This window comes from Cajanus cajan, chromosome 11 (genome assembly GCF_000230855.2).
Source record: "Cajanus cajan strain Asha chromosome 11, NIPB_CcT2T_4, whole genome shotgun sequence".
Classification (NCBI taxonomy): domain Eukaryota; kingdom Viridiplantae; phylum Streptophyta; class Magnoliopsida; order Fabales; family Fabaceae; genus Cajanus; species Cajanus cajan.
The window spans coordinates 37,474,024-37,489,184 of NC_138527.1; the positions used below are offsets into that span (position 1 = coordinate 37,474,024).

Below are 15,161 nucleotides of genomic sequence, written 5' to 3' on the forward strand. Positions count from 1 at the left end.
TTCTAAGGAAAAGGAAATGGCTTCATTCTCAAAGTTCATGGTCCAGCAGGGCCTGCCATATTTGGTATTCTCATTGTATATGATTACTTCAAAATAGTAAAAATACAATTTGGACATGGCACCCAAAAAGGAAATACGATTGAGTGTTCCGTTAAATGAAATTTGGCCTTGTACTATATAGGTTTTAAGCTCCAATTCCATCTGAAAACGATTTTCACCTTATCTTGGTTTGCGACAAACCTAATTAATTAATTGTGAAAGTATAGATTTGGTATAACAATAAAACTAGAATACCAAATAGAAAAGATGTCAATATAACTATCATGGTTGAAGCTTAAACTCTAGCTAGTTAATGCTATCAAAGCGCACTTATTTATATTGCTTTCGCCATTCTATCTATGCAATGGAGTTTTATCAGATTACAAATTTTCACACCATGTTAGCAAAAAGAGGTGGTTTCGGTGTAGCTCTTCTTCAATGAAAGCCCCCGATGGAAACCCTTCTGGATCCAATTTGCCTACTTGTGATTAAACGGGGTAAGAGTTAAACATAGAGATGCAATGTTGTACTAAAAAAATCACAAAATCCACATTTCTTTGATCACCCATGGTAACATAACATGTATTGTGGCACTAGACAGAGGAAATCATTTTGTGGATAACTGTTAGGCTAAATGCTGAGATATATTCATCATCATCTTTTTTAATAATCATGTTATTAAAATAGAGTATTTACTAGTTTTGCTATTAATTAATCTCTATCCAAGAATTTGGTTTGTTACCTTCCGTAGAATCTCTTCTTTCAACTGTATTTTTTTTTTATCTACAAAACAATACTCGAATTTAAGATTTTAATTAAAGATATCAAGTTTAACGCTCATCCTCTGGTTGTAAGAAAAGATGGAAAATAGGATGTGTGCAAGTGAAAATTTCCGACATGATAATAAGAAGAGTGAATAGAGACAAAGTGATGGAAAATTTTTGAGTTAAGAGAAAAAGTGGGCCACAGTGTCTATTGGGGAAGGAGCAAGCAAGCAAACGTTCACTGGTGTTGGAACTTGCGTTCCCTGGTAAACAAGTTTCTCCTAAAACACTTTGGTCTGCTACTAGTCCCCACACCCACATGACTTTGGTTCTCTTTTCCACTATACTAACTCATGATAAATACCCCTCCATTCTACCACAAAATCCACACTTTCAAACCCTCCCTACTAGAAAAAATTCAAACTTAGAAGAAGAAGGTTCAAGAGCAAAATAATGGCCATCAAAATATCCAATAAACTACCACAAGCTGTTGTTCTCAAGCAAATTCTCAAAAGGTGCTCAAGTTTTGGAAAAAAGCAGAGCTACAATGAAGAGGGTCTTCCAGATGATGTGCCAAAAGGCCATTTTGCAGTCTATGTTGGAGAGAACAGGACCAGATATATTATCCCAATTTCATGGCTTGCTCACCCTCAGTTTCAAATTTTGCTCCAAAGAGCTGAGGAGGAGTTTGGCTTCAACCATGACATGGGACTCACCATACCCTGTGATGAAGTCGCTTTTGAGACCCTAACCTCAATGATGAGATAAGAAAGGAGGGATTATCATTATTACCATCATGAATCCCTTGGCTAGTGGTGATTTAGAAGTATGAAAGTCCCTTTGCCGAGTGGTGGTCATGACTTGGTCACTACTATTAACATTTTACGTTTGGTATTGTAATTGTATATAGTATAGATATATAGATTGATGCCCAAGCATATTCCTTGGCAATGTCATTTGTATCTTTAATGAGTTAAATGAAGCAACGTTATTCATGAGGGTATTACCCCCGATGAATATATATTTTGATATCCTCTTTGCTTCAACTTGCATTAGCTTGAAAGAGTTGAGGTTAAATCCAAAAAAGTTGTTTGACATTCATAACTTTTGACCCTCAAGCAAAAAGAAAAACCAAACTTTCTTTTGAGTACTGGCCTAAGTCAAGTAGCAGTTGTGCATTTCATAATTTAGAAGATCCAAATGATCTTAAAATTAAAACATACATATACATATATACACATACACAAATATATATATATATATATATATATATATATATATATTTCCAACCCAGATTTAATTATGGGGGGGTTTTGGTCAGTCAAAGGTGGTATGAATGCACGGGGCATTACAGAGGGTAATTAATTTCATTGTTACTTTACAAGCTCCATTTTCTCAAATCCCAAACAAGATTTGGGTGACACCAGTTACCAGCGTTCTGTTATTCTTGTTTTATAGTCTTATCCATTATTTTGTAAGTAATTTTTAAAGATGAAAGTCCAGTGGAATAGTTGAAAGTTGGGACATAGACAGGCTGTTGCACATTTCTAAAACTGCAAAAGTTGATTAGCATTACGAAATGCAACATAAAACTGCATATGTGCATACTTCTTATTAATCATGCATGATACATAGTTGATCATTATGTCACATCCCTTTTGGATACGATGCGGGGTACGCTACATTCTCTCTCTCTCTATCTGAATAGAAAGAATTTTATTGACCAAGAGAATAATCACTGCAAATAGGACAAGCAGTTAGAGAAGAAGCCATCACCTTGTTTAGCCTTGCATGGGAAAAGTTTGCTCATCACTCATCAGCCACTAACTCCTTTCATGCATTGGCATCTTCATATCTCAGCTAACGTGTCCTAAATTCCCATTAACCAAAACCGGACGTGATCAAATCTCAGACCACGATTAAGGTTCTTTTTTTTTTTTTTTTTATGATGATGAAATGAAAGGAAGGCATGATTGAGTTATGGCCGTTTGTTTGTGTTTTTTTCACGGTTTAAATTTTTTAATAATTAATGTGTAAAATTTTATGATAATTAGATGCATTTCTTTTTTCACAGCTATAAAATTTATCTTCTTGTTAAGGCTTCATTTTATACATATTAATATGTAAAATGTTAGTCTATATGCCCTTAAAGACACTGGTTAAAGAATAAAAGTAGAAATTTTTTATTAAAAAATATAACAACACTCCTAGTATAACTTTAATATAGTTATTAATAAAAAAGATTATATATTGATTCATTAATCAGTTGCTTAAACTAACAGGACCCTAATAATACATATTTATTCATCTGAAGGACATTCTCAATAATGTTTCATTTACTCTTCCAGCCGACACATGGGACTACGACAGTACCTGTCCTTACAATTACAAGTACTGAGATATTTTCCTTGTAAATTACCTGAGAATTATAGTACATTACATAGCCCCATATTCGTATCTACTCAGCGTACGTGTAAACTCCATACTTTACCACAATTAAATCATAGACCTTTTCTCCTTATTAATCTGTCTGCAACTTGGTCCATTTGGTGCACATGGAAATGAAGCCTCATTGTTCATCAAATGGGGTCCCCTTGGCAATTAAACACGTAGTCCTTTGGTCCCTTCCTCGATTAACATATGACAAAATCTAATTATCTTAAGCCACATACATAAAGCAGAAGTTCAGCTTGTTTTCTTTGATATTAATTGTTAGGCTGCTATATGCCATGGACAAGTGTGTGTGTCTCAGAGACTCACAAGTCCAATCCTAGTCCAACCTTTGTCTTATTAATTTTTGGATTAGCTTAGAACTTTAAATTAATTAGGTTGCTAGTCACCCACTAATGTCGATAGGATGTCTGCTTATATGGAGGACAAGGAATTAGGGATATATTAATCACTGTACAATTGTCTTAGCAAGGAAAGAAATTACAATAAATAATATTTATAGTAATAATTATTATTGACCTAGAAAGAAAAAGACAACAAATTGAAATAATAACAACACTTTCTAGTAGGGAAAAAGAAATATTGACAAGTTAACCACTAAAGTTCACATGTGAAAGTACTATTGTACATGACATGAACTCTTTATGCCGTCGACCTTTCTCTCTGTACTACAGCATGATTCAATAATAATGATGAAGGTGTTTTGTTAGATGAACTTTTCATGATCATCTGGTAAATATTCATTGGTTGATCATGTGTACTGCATTCTAATATATATGCATGTTCTAACTTCAAAGTCCAAATTCTTTTGATGATCCGTGGGACATGGATGAAGCTTATAAAAGGAGACATTAGGTCCATTCAAGATACTGATGTATTTATTTGCATGATGTGGAAGGATGAAGGGGGTTTGTAAAAAATGGGCCTTTATTGCTAAGATGCACCATCCTTATACTCTAATCTAATGATTATAATATTGTAGTAGTTACCAAAATCGAACAGATTCTTGATACGTGCAAAACACTTTTAAAAAATTAATCTCCATATTCTTGCGCAAGTCTCTAAGATATAATAAAAATTTATCTGAATGTATATGTTATGTATAAATAAATGTAAAAGTTAAAAAATAGAATGAACTAATGAATGATAATGTTGAATTTTAGTGGAGTTTGTGAATTTTAAATGCACCCAAAGGCAGAAGTCCAACAAAATAATAAATTTCAAAGATTGACTTGTAATGAGATGTACTGCACAGACAAGACTTGCTTTTGCACGTTGTTTTCGAAATCTAAAACCCTCCATTTGATTATTTGAGGAGCACATAAGGTAGGTTCGGTTGCTGAAGAGTAGTAGGGCAGACATGTCAGGTTCATGAACACTAATTAAGCCTACGTTGCCCACGTACCCATTTTTCTGTATTTTCAATGTGTACACTCATCAACCCCGCGTCAATAAGGCCTAAACTAATACCAAACACAAAAGCTCAACCACTTTAAGAAATTATAAAATGGCTATATCAAGTATATATGTCTCCTAAAATTCAAACTAAATGTTCAACCATGACATCAAATTGCAGGATTTAATGGAGACAAAAGTAATGGTTTATTGTCTGAGTCTTCTTTGGGTGCTTTTGCTTCATTCCAAACGTGGATTCCAGGTACATCACGAAATATGGTCCGTCATAGTTCAGACGATGGTTTTAAATTTTAATTGAGCTTGCACGTGAAATGTTTTTCAATTTCTCATTCGTGATTGAGCACAAAATTGAGTTTATATGGTTAGCTTTTTCTTCTTTTTAAATTAGTTGACTCTTCCATTTAATTCAAGCTTATCAACACACGTGTGCGGTCCACATTATTTTTGGACAAGCCATTAACAATTTCCAAAGTTGTTCAACTTCTAATTAATAAACACTGCCTAATAGAAACATTTCAACTTCTAATTAGTTACAGATAGCTTCCTTCTTTTAAAGTCATAGCTATAATATAATGTTATAATTGTTAAAAGAAGAAAGTTTCCATATATGATATTGAAATAATGTTTGGTTTTGACTTTTTGTATAAAGTCAGATGTTCATGTACCCTTGTTTCCATTCTAGCTAGTTTCATTGTACATAGTTAGATGTACTCTTATTTTTCATTTTGGTTAGTTTCATTTCAAGCAAATTAAAGTAATACTAAACCATTTTTTACCAAAAATATCGGTAAAAAATAGTTGGCAAAAAATATTCGACCTTTAAATTTGATTTAAGTTCCAATTTGATCTTTTATTTTTATTTATTTATTTCTGTAATCTATTTTAATTTTCGCTTCAACCCTGTTCTCATCATTACCTCCATCTTTTAATTTCAAAGGCGTCATTATTATTAGAGCAAGGAGAAATGTTAGTAATGCATCGTGAATCATAAATTTGTCGGTCTCATTTTTTTAAGTAATGCTAGTAATGCTTCAATTTTTTTAACGCTGTGTTTCAAAACTTTGAACTTACTGGTGCCAAAAAAAAAATCTACTTACAACTACAAGGTGAAGAAGCTTGATTACGAGTTTCATTCCTTAATAAATTACACTCGTAATTTAACTGAAAACGAAAAGGTGTTGAAAATATATGTTGCTAATACTGTTCTCATATTCTAAGATATTAATAAATGTGTTATTAGTACTCTTGTTCCCAAAATAGAAACCTTATCGCTCACCTAGCCCAAAACCACAAATCCAGATCATGTACTTGGATTGTAGAAGGCATTATTAACGATGCTTATTGTTGAGGTTGAATAGAGGTGGAAGAGAAACGGCGATAAATTAAAATAAGGACGAAGAATTAGCCATAGTTAAAATGTATTAATAATGATAAATGCCACGTAAACTCCTTAAATTGAAAGAGCATAAAGTTAAAACCTAATGTAAACTTCGAGGATGAAATATAAATTGACAAAATTTTAATCAAACTAAAATAAAGTATCATTTATGTTTTGTTGTATTCCTATTTCCTAATGACTAAGGTTTCCTTTAATAACTTATAATTAATTAGGAAATGCTAACTAGTACCATCATGTCATCATCAGGCCATTGGTTAGGAATTAAAAATATCAACCTATCAGTTTCACTATGTAATTGGGAGTTAGCAACAACAGCCTAGTTATTGTCCACCTAGAAAGAAATAAAAGGAAATGAGAGTTTCATTGTCTATTAGTTGATGGAGGCCGAAATAGAAGAAAAGGATCTTTACCTTTAATAACCAGATTGGCTAAGACTCGATCACAGATTCATGTAATATCAGTGCTGGAATAAGAATCAAACTTCATCCAAAATCAACATATTGAAGAAAAGTACAGACATATATCATTCTCCACAGATTTGTACTATATAGTCTATGTACAACATCATCGGGGAGCTCCCGATAACACTTGAGAATTAACAATGTCATGAATACTCTTATAACAAAAAGAAGTGGCCCAAACTATGAGCATTCTTCCATGTAGTGGTGGCAGAAGAATAGTATTTGATTAAGCATGTAACCAGGCTTGAGCCTACTTAAGAGTTTAACCAATAGTTACCTTCGGTGTCTGAAAGACATGATGTGGCACCAGAGTTGCGTGATGAAAACTCATCGGTCACTCCTTGAATGTCAGACACTATGCTACATGCCTCAGCATGATCAATTTCATTTGAGTTACAGGATCCATAAGAATTTGACCAGTCATAAGTTGGTTTGGCTAACTTCTCATTCATTTGAAGCCTTTTGCTATGATGAGTCTTGGTTACACCTATCTGAGGGCACATAGCATGCAATTGCCTACCAAGTATAGACAGAGTCTCTTGACATTCTGCCAGCTTTTTCTCTGCAGCTGCTAGCTCTTTATCCTGTTGTCATGAAGATATCAGAGAAAACTGAGTTGAAAAAGGTGATGAAGCCATGAAGGAAGCCAGATAACATGAGAAAGCAGGGCAGATGGCACAGAGGAGAAAGAAAAGTTATTTCACAAGTGCAAAGACAAACATATCACTAGAGTTAGTAGCATCAAACAACAGTTTTATTTAGAACAAGGACACATCATATCCACATTTTTTTAGTTTGATGCAGATTTTTAGCTATAATATGATTGATTTCCTTTTGAACTCAAATGTACACATTACTTCAGATCCAATTCAATAGAAGTGCAAAAGGAGTAAAGCAAGAAAACATGCATTGTTTTGCTTGTGGTGGACAAATAAAGTTGTTCAAAACACCAAATGTAAAACGTGCTTGCAGCATCTCTCACTTGAAAAGTTCAAACATGAAATGCATTTTATTTCACAGGATATTAAGGACTTCCTATCACATCGAAATAGCCTCTTGCTAGATGAATATTTTTGCCAACATATAAATGACTCCAAGACTAATCTATTAGTGATCCACATGCAGTTATTTAAAAATGCGGTTGGAGAAGGAGATGCATTTGTGAACAAGTATCCAAGACCTCAATTTTGAGCAAAGAATCCTATATGTCAAATATATTTCATTATTTCATATTTAAGAGTTCTCTACTTGCAAAACATGCGTGATGATATATAGGAAATAATGCAAGATCAAATGTAGCTATAAAAGATACGTAAATTATGTAAATGTAAATACCTTCCCCGAATTTTCTGCACACAACAAGCACTTGTCCCTTCAAGTGGCAAACACAAAAATTTCAGAAAGGATCGCATATCAAGCTCAAGAAACAAAGCTCAAACTATAAAGTATAGAAACCATGTCATTGTTGCCAATTAAGGCTCAAAGCTAACCTAAGCATTTTCTCTTCAATTTCTTTATACCTCACCAAAGCATCACGATGACTTTGTTTTTCCTCAGCAAGATCATTATTTAGCTCATCTATCTTTTCCTTTAAATACCTATTTTCAGCTTCTAACCCCTCCACACGTGTTTGAAGTGACTTGTAAGACTCGGTCATACATTTCAGCTGAATCTCAGCCAAACTACATGATTTATGAGACAATGCCAATTGTGCTTTCAGATCTTTTAGAAGCTGCATGTTTTCCTGCAACATCAGTTCTTTTTTCTTGGGATCTTGCAGATGCTCATCATGTTCAGCCGCCTTATCAAGGTAACCACTGTCAGCCTCAGGTTCTATGGTTTGGTTCGTCCTGTCACGCCAATTTTGATTTGAAGATAAACAGTTAGTCTCCTTTTTATCTTTGGCATCACTAGCTTTACTATTGACGCCAAGAGGTACACCACCATTGTCTGATAAACATGCCATCTTCTCCACTTCCAGAAAGTCATCCATAAGTTCTGAGATAGTTTCACTCTTATGATTCACAAATTTACCTACACTTCCAATCCTCCTGATATTAGAATGGTCAGGAATCGATGTTGAACATGACTCAGCAGGACTTTCTGGATCCTCATGCCCATTGTCAGACATAGAAGAGATGCTTGGTGGATAGGTATAAATTCTACTGATTGAGTTTCCATAATTGGTTGCCAAATTTGCTTTCTGAGCGCTTCTTTCTTGATGGATCTCTGCTTCCAAGCGCTTAAATCTGCCAACTGTTTTAGCATACAAGTTTCTAGAAGCCTGCAGTTCAGCATTACTTGAGGCCAATGCTTCTTTTAATGTCTTTGTTTCTTCTTCCAGCACCTCCAGTTGTTTGGTAAGAAACTCAGATTCTTGCATGCTATCAGTTTTTGAACAAGTTTTTCTTAGATGGGATGCACTGATGACATGATGTGAACTCTCAACTTCTAGCTTCATTTGTGCCAATGCAGCAGGCCCAGGTAACTTCTTTCTCAACAGACCACGCAGTCGTTGGCACTCACTCTCTAGCTTGGCAATGTTCTTGACATCTTCTGCGTGTTGTTTGTTCGCCACTTCTGCTGATCTCATAATCATATTCTTCTCTTCATTTCGGATATCCAGCTCCTTGGAAATCATGTGCAGCTCATACTTCAGTGAAGTTATTTCTTTTTCTTTTGACTGAATACTCTTCTTTAGAAGCTCTACCTCTGCCTCAGCTTCAGACTTTTCTTCTTTCAGTTTCACTATGTTGTTGGAACTTTCTTGAAGTGATCTTAGAAGGGCATCATTTTCACCAGCTACCTCACGAAGTCCTTCATCCAAATTGTCTATTTGTGCTTCAAGTTCTAACTTGATTTTCTCCCACTGATTGGATTTCATATGAATCACCTCCTGCAGTTTCCGCTCACTTTCTTCCTTTACAGTTCTTATCTGCTTCATGCACTCTTTTAGAGCTCCATCTAGGTGAGCCGCTTTCTCATCAGCAGTAAGTTTAGAGAGAGAAAAAGATTCAAGTTGACGTTTTAGGGAAACAACTTCTGCATCAGCTTTCTCCCAACCTAAAATGCAAAGAAAGCTTAATTAACTATCTCCCATTTTTACTTAATAAGTATAATATAGAAATTGAATGACTGAACTAATTATTTCATTTTTTATAGTCGAGTTTTCTTCTAAAAAAATGGTTACATGGAGTTATGTACATTTCTGTATATGCAAGTATTACCTGAGACTGCTTCCTCTGCAACTTTTGCATGCTGTTTAACTAAAGTATCCTTGTTATTTAATTCTGAATAAACTGCAGATAGCTTTGCTTCCAAAGCTTTTACTTGATCCTCCAAATTTGCAGCTTGATCTTCCAATCCAGACATACGCGTGTATGATTCCATTGATATTTGAACATAGTTCTTACTGTTGCTGTTGTCTTGCTAAAAGTAAAACAAAAGAACAAGGCTGGTGAGAAATTTAACAAGTGACTTCATGTAAAAATGTCTTCATTAGTGAACCTTTAAAAATTAAACAAAATACCTGATCTCCTACATGTGCCACAGAAGACAAGGTAGAACCAACAGATTCAAATGTAGACACTGGTTTCTCATTCTCATTCTTTATGTTTTTATCAGATGATTTTTTCTTCCAGAGCCAACCCCGACGGTCCATCTCAAAATTCCACCCTGCTCACATCATTTTACTATCAGGTGAAAAGAATTTTATAGTATTAGGGTTTTGGATAAATTTCTCCAAAAACACTTCTAGGAGTAAAAAATATCATGGAAAAATGAAATAAACTTCTATATAAACTAGAGCTATTTTATACATAAGCTTATTTGTAATTTTTTTGGAGATGTTACATGAAAGCTTCTGCAATGCATAAGCTAAATTTAAATTATGGAGAAAAATATTTATTTTTTTTTCCATATTTTTTCTTCCTGGAAGTGTTTATGAAGAAATTTATACCAATAGGCTCTTGATATGCATTGATAAGCTGAATTCAATGCCGGTTTCAAATATTGTGATTATAACAAAATCATATCGAACCAAAGAAACCAGATAGAAATGCACTTTGTCATTTGTAGTCAAAACTTTTGTCACAGTGGCAAACTATAAACTTTCTAGTCAAAATAAATTTATGCAATAATTCTTTCATGATTATTGTCAATGAGTGAAAAATATATTGCTATACCGGCATTTGCTTTCCTAGAAAAGCATTTTTGGAAAGTCTTGTAATAAAAATGTGGTCTTTCCATCCACCGTATGGTTGCAAATAAGACCTTGCACCACAATCTGTTTTTTTTTTTCTTTAACATGGTTTCTCTAAAAGCTAAACTGCTCTGTTTTGCGCAAGAAGTTATCATAATTTGGTAGTCTGCTAAACGACCTAAACTGAACGAAGGGAAAAAAAATCCGTGACATTAACTACTTTCTTCCGTTTCTAAAATTCAAATTTAGTTTGGAGCAATCAATTACCTCATGAGCTTCAAAATCCAACAAAGAAAAGAAAACCCCAAATAAAACAGTGGTAACAAGGTAGAATGCACTGACTGCCACCTCAAGCCCCAGTAGCATCACTTGTTTGCAACACTCAAGTTGAAATAATGATATATATAAACAGAAAATGAAAGAAAAAAATGTAGAAAGAAGAAATAAAACTTACCCTCAAAGGAGAAAAAAGAATGGAGGTCTTTTAGTTTCTGTGAAGGAAAATGAGGATTGGGGATGAATGGGTGTGTTGGCTCCTGAAGGCCTGAAAGAGTGAGTTAAAAATCTTTGACTTGAGAGTGTGAAGAGAAGAGAGACAGAGAAACGAGGAGAGGAGCGGGGTTAAGGTAATGAACTAATGGCCAAACGTGCGCGTGTGTGGTCACTGTTTAAACGCTCCTGCGGCTCCACCTCGATAAAAACTAATAATAGTTTTAAAAAATTACTATAAAACGAAAAGGTGACGAAAGAACGTCATAGTCAAAACGATACGTATTGGGATTTTTATGTTTTTGTTTATAATGGATAATACGTATTTGAACGATGGAAAATATTCAAGTTGCTTTTGTTGTCGTTTAGGGTTTCTTTTTCTACCTTGGTGGTTGTCGTTTAGGTGGGTCGAAGCTTGGCATTGGGAGGTGTGAATTCCCATCAGCTACGTCTACGAATAGAAATCAAAAGCTGGACTGGAACGACCTTTGTCCAATTGCACCTTTGTAGTGTTTGCGTGAATTTGAATAGCTATACTAATTGTTTTTAGTGTTTTGTTTTGTCGTTGCTATAAATGCAAGAAAAGTTTCAAATATCTCATGTGCGCTTCCTTTTACATGTTTTTCATTGCTCAAGGCTTGTATAGATATTTTTTAAGCATTGCTTAAGGCTTATACGGATTTTTTTATTTTATTTTTTACATTGCTCGACTTATGTTGATTTCTTTCATGGAGATATATTTCCTAGATATTGTTTATATTGTTTTCAATTCAAATTAAAATTTTATTTCGATATTTTGTATAATGAAAATTTGTATCTAAGAATTATACAAATGATCAAATATAATACTAATTCTAATTGAAAAAAATAATCTAAACAATACCTAACAAGCTATAGAAAAGTTGTCATTTATTTTATACATAGGGGAAGAGTATTCACTATTATTTATATAAAATGCCCATTTTATTTCTTTAATTGACTTTGTCAAAATTTTAAGCAAGATGAATAAGTTTTACTATTATTGTTTATAAGGGGATTCTCACATATGCACATGACAATAGTAAGATAGTGTCCACTTTGAATGTAATCTCTTATAGTTTTGTTTTTGGTCATTACTCAGAAAATCTCTTACAAATAGAGACATTGTGTGTATAAAAATTTATATCCATCCTTTTGTTTTGAAGATATAGAACTTTGGTAGTATTCCAATAATTCTCCCATCAAATGATCATGGATTATCCCTCTTTATAATGGAAGCTAATCCACAATTATATTCGATGGTGTCCATAAAATTCAATCATACTCTAAATTCTTGTAGTGTCACTCCATTAATAACTTACAATAGTGACACACACCTCCTAACCCTCCATATTACCAAAAAGTTTATCTTTCATATATGGATTCACTATTAGAAAGACTTTTGATACAAAGAATATACCTTAATCCACCTACCAATTCCATTATACTCGTTGAGATAGTTACCTAGTCGAAATCATTGGTTTTGATACCACTTTTGTGTACTAGAAATTTTCATAAGAGACCTTTGTGGTGTCTCAAAAGTTCACACACACACACGCGCGCCAATTCCATTATACTTGTCGAGATAGTTACCTAGTCGAAATCATTGGTTCTGATATCACTTTTGTGTACTGGGAATTTTCATAAGAGACCTTTGTGGTGTCCCAAAAGTTCACACACACACACACACATATATATATATAGTTCCACATTAATAAGATATTATTCACTTTAAATTTAAGTCTTCATAATTTTATTTTTAATCATCATTCACTTTTTACTAATGAAGATATTATGTGTATATATAAATATATATTCATCCTTTTTATTTTAAATATATGAAATTTTGGTTATATCCCAACAAGAATAATTATTTATATAAGTAATTATTTTCAATTTTAAACAAGTTAAAATTACATGAGACATTAAAATAATATTTTATTGTTAATCAACCTATAAGATATACTTAAACAACTCATAGATATTCTAAGTTTTATTTATTTATTTTATAGTTTCATATTTTTCACAAAAACATACAAATTTTTCTATACTTAAATAAGCAATTAATTAATATGGTGTTGGTAGGAGTGAGTAGATGGAGAGTATGATAGACCAATATTACATAAGATTTATGGTAGACCACAATATTTGACTATTAGATTAATCTAATTTGTAGATCAATATGATGCACCTTTGGCACCATTTTTTTTTCCACAGATTATTTGTTGTATTTGATTGGATGCTCCGCATGCTTCATTGTTGCCTTGAGCTCTGCTACCTTGTTACATCCTACTCTGCCACCATGCAACTTTGACATATCCATTTTTGTTGTTGTTATCATACTTTGCTGTTACTTTTTTGTTGCATCATTCTTCATCCTGTTCCATGGTTCTGTTGCCTTTTATCACTGTTACTTGTGATCTTTTTTCTGATCACCAATGAATAATATAATTTTTATGCGAGAGAAATTAGTTTTAGATGAGAGAGGATATATAATACGATTTGGTGTAAGGATTAATCAAAGATCATTAACAAAAGTACATGGTGATCACATGTCACAATAGACCAACCTAAAATTAGTCAAGTATATATTATATTAATAAGGTACATCATTTTTAATATTCCCATGCCCAGCAAAAGATATGCAAGCACGACAAACTATTTTTATTAATTGGGAGAAATTTACTCAACAACTTTTCTACTATTAATATGAATATGAGTTAATTCTCGATTTACACTTTTACTTGTATTATTAAGTGATAGCAAATGAGAAAAACAAAACATTTAAATTCTATCCGATCATACGAAATGAATAAAAACTTGTAAGAAATGAATTCACTCTTTTTTTTTATTCATTATAATTTCACTCATTAATAAATCTACAATAATGTATGCACTTTTCTGGCCGAGATAGATATCGTTAATAAATAAGTTTATATTTAAAATTATTAAGAAAGAATGTAAGATCATAATGGGTAAACAGAATATAAAAACAAACTTATTTTAAACACATGTACATGAACATTTTAAACACAAACTTATTTAATATATATATATATATATATATATATTATGGAGTTTTTTTTTTTTTTTTAACAAGACTTTAAGTCAACTTTTAATCATCTGTCTAGCTTAAAAAAAGTACCGCAAAAATATATTTTGTTGCAACATCTTAGCAATATAACTTTATTCGGTAGTATAATTTTTTTTTTTTATTGGAGTATCCACTGCCGATAGGCGTGATTAATTTCCTCGCTACGTGTTGGAAGTACCTCAAAGAGTGGGATAACTGACCCCAAGATTTAAAGTGGCTGTATACATAAGGCAAAATTCGAACTTCTGACTTTGTTTAAGCATGGATCAACCCCTACCACTGAACCACACGCTTGGAGTTATTCGGTAGTATAATTAGTACTTGAGTTTATAAATTTTAATGTAATATATATATATATATATATATATATATATAATTTTACAGTTATCAACTAGTGTAATAACTAATTTCACTAATCATTTTTAATTTAATCAACTATCTTATAGATCGGCCGAGTAAGAAATCAGTTATACCTTTCTATAAAAAAAATGAAATGTTTTTTTATTTATTAATTTTCTCAAACACCCCAAAGGGCCAAACTGTTTTATTCAGGGACATAGATTTTGCACGGTTCAATCCGACCAGTTTAATATAATTCATTTAACCCGCTAACAATCAATGAAAACTCTCAAATTTGTATATACTACTTGGACATGGTTTAAATTTTATATTGGATTTTTATTGTTATAAACTTTTATTTTATATCCTTATCAATAATTAATTAATTACTAACTTCCGAGTTGTTTTTATTTATTTTAAATACATTGAAAAATAAAATCAATAACATTACTGTTGCACCTTTTTTCTTTTTAAGTAAAACTCAGGCAAT

General features: G+C 32.7%; 2 protein-coding genes across 2 annotated transcripts; one reads left to right on the forward strand and one right to left on the reverse strand.

Annotated features, from left to right (window-relative positions):
• The first annotated feature begins 275 nt into the window (after nucleotides 1-275).
• Nucleotides 276-1,802, forward strand: LOC109801498 (protein SMALL AUXIN UP-REGULATED RNA 16). The gene has a single exon (XM_020362581.3). The coding sequence runs from the start codon at nucleotides 1,257-1,259 to the stop codon at nucleotides 1,569-1,571; it is 315 nt and encodes a 104-aa protein (XP_020218170.1). The 5' UTR covers nucleotides 276-1,256; the 3' UTR covers nucleotides 1,572-1,802.
• Nucleotides 1,803-6,526: 4,724 nt separating this feature from the next.
• Nucleotides 6,527-11,376, reverse strand: LOC109799923 (filament-like plant protein 5). The gene is made up of 6 exons (XM_020360580.3): nucleotides 11,186-11,376; nucleotides 10,060-10,205; nucleotides 9,758-9,959; nucleotides 8,021-9,593; nucleotides 7,866-7,902; nucleotides 6,527-7,114 (listed from the first exon to the last, which is right to left on the reverse strand). Exons 2-6 carry the CDS (start codon nucleotides 10,189-10,191, stop codon nucleotides 6,785-6,787), a joined length of 2,274 nt encoding a protein of 757 aa, XP_020216169.1. The 5' UTR covers nucleotides 10,192-10,205; nucleotides 11,186-11,376; the 3' UTR covers nucleotides 6,527-6,784.
• Between the last annotated feature and the right edge of the window lie 3,785 nt (nucleotides 11,377-15,161).

Excerpts from the sequence above, each read along its gene's own strand:
- LOC109801498 (XM_020362581.3), top strand. The coding sequence starts at position 1,257 with ATGGCCATCAAAATATCCAATAAACTACCACAAGCTGTTGTTCTCAAG.
- LOC109799923 (XM_020360580.3), bottom strand. The coding sequence starts at position 10,191 with ATGGACCGTCGGGGTTGGCTCTGGAAGAAAAAATCATCTGATAAAAAC. Across the intron at positions 9,960-10,059 it reads TGGCACATGTAGGAGATCAG|CAAGACAACAGCAACAGTAA; the intron begins GTATTTTGTTTA and ends TTTTACTTTTAG. Across the intron at positions 9,594-9,757 it reads TGCAGAGGAAGCAGTCTCAG|GTTGGGAGAAAGCTGATGCA; the intron begins GTAATACTTGCA and ends TTTGCATTTTAG.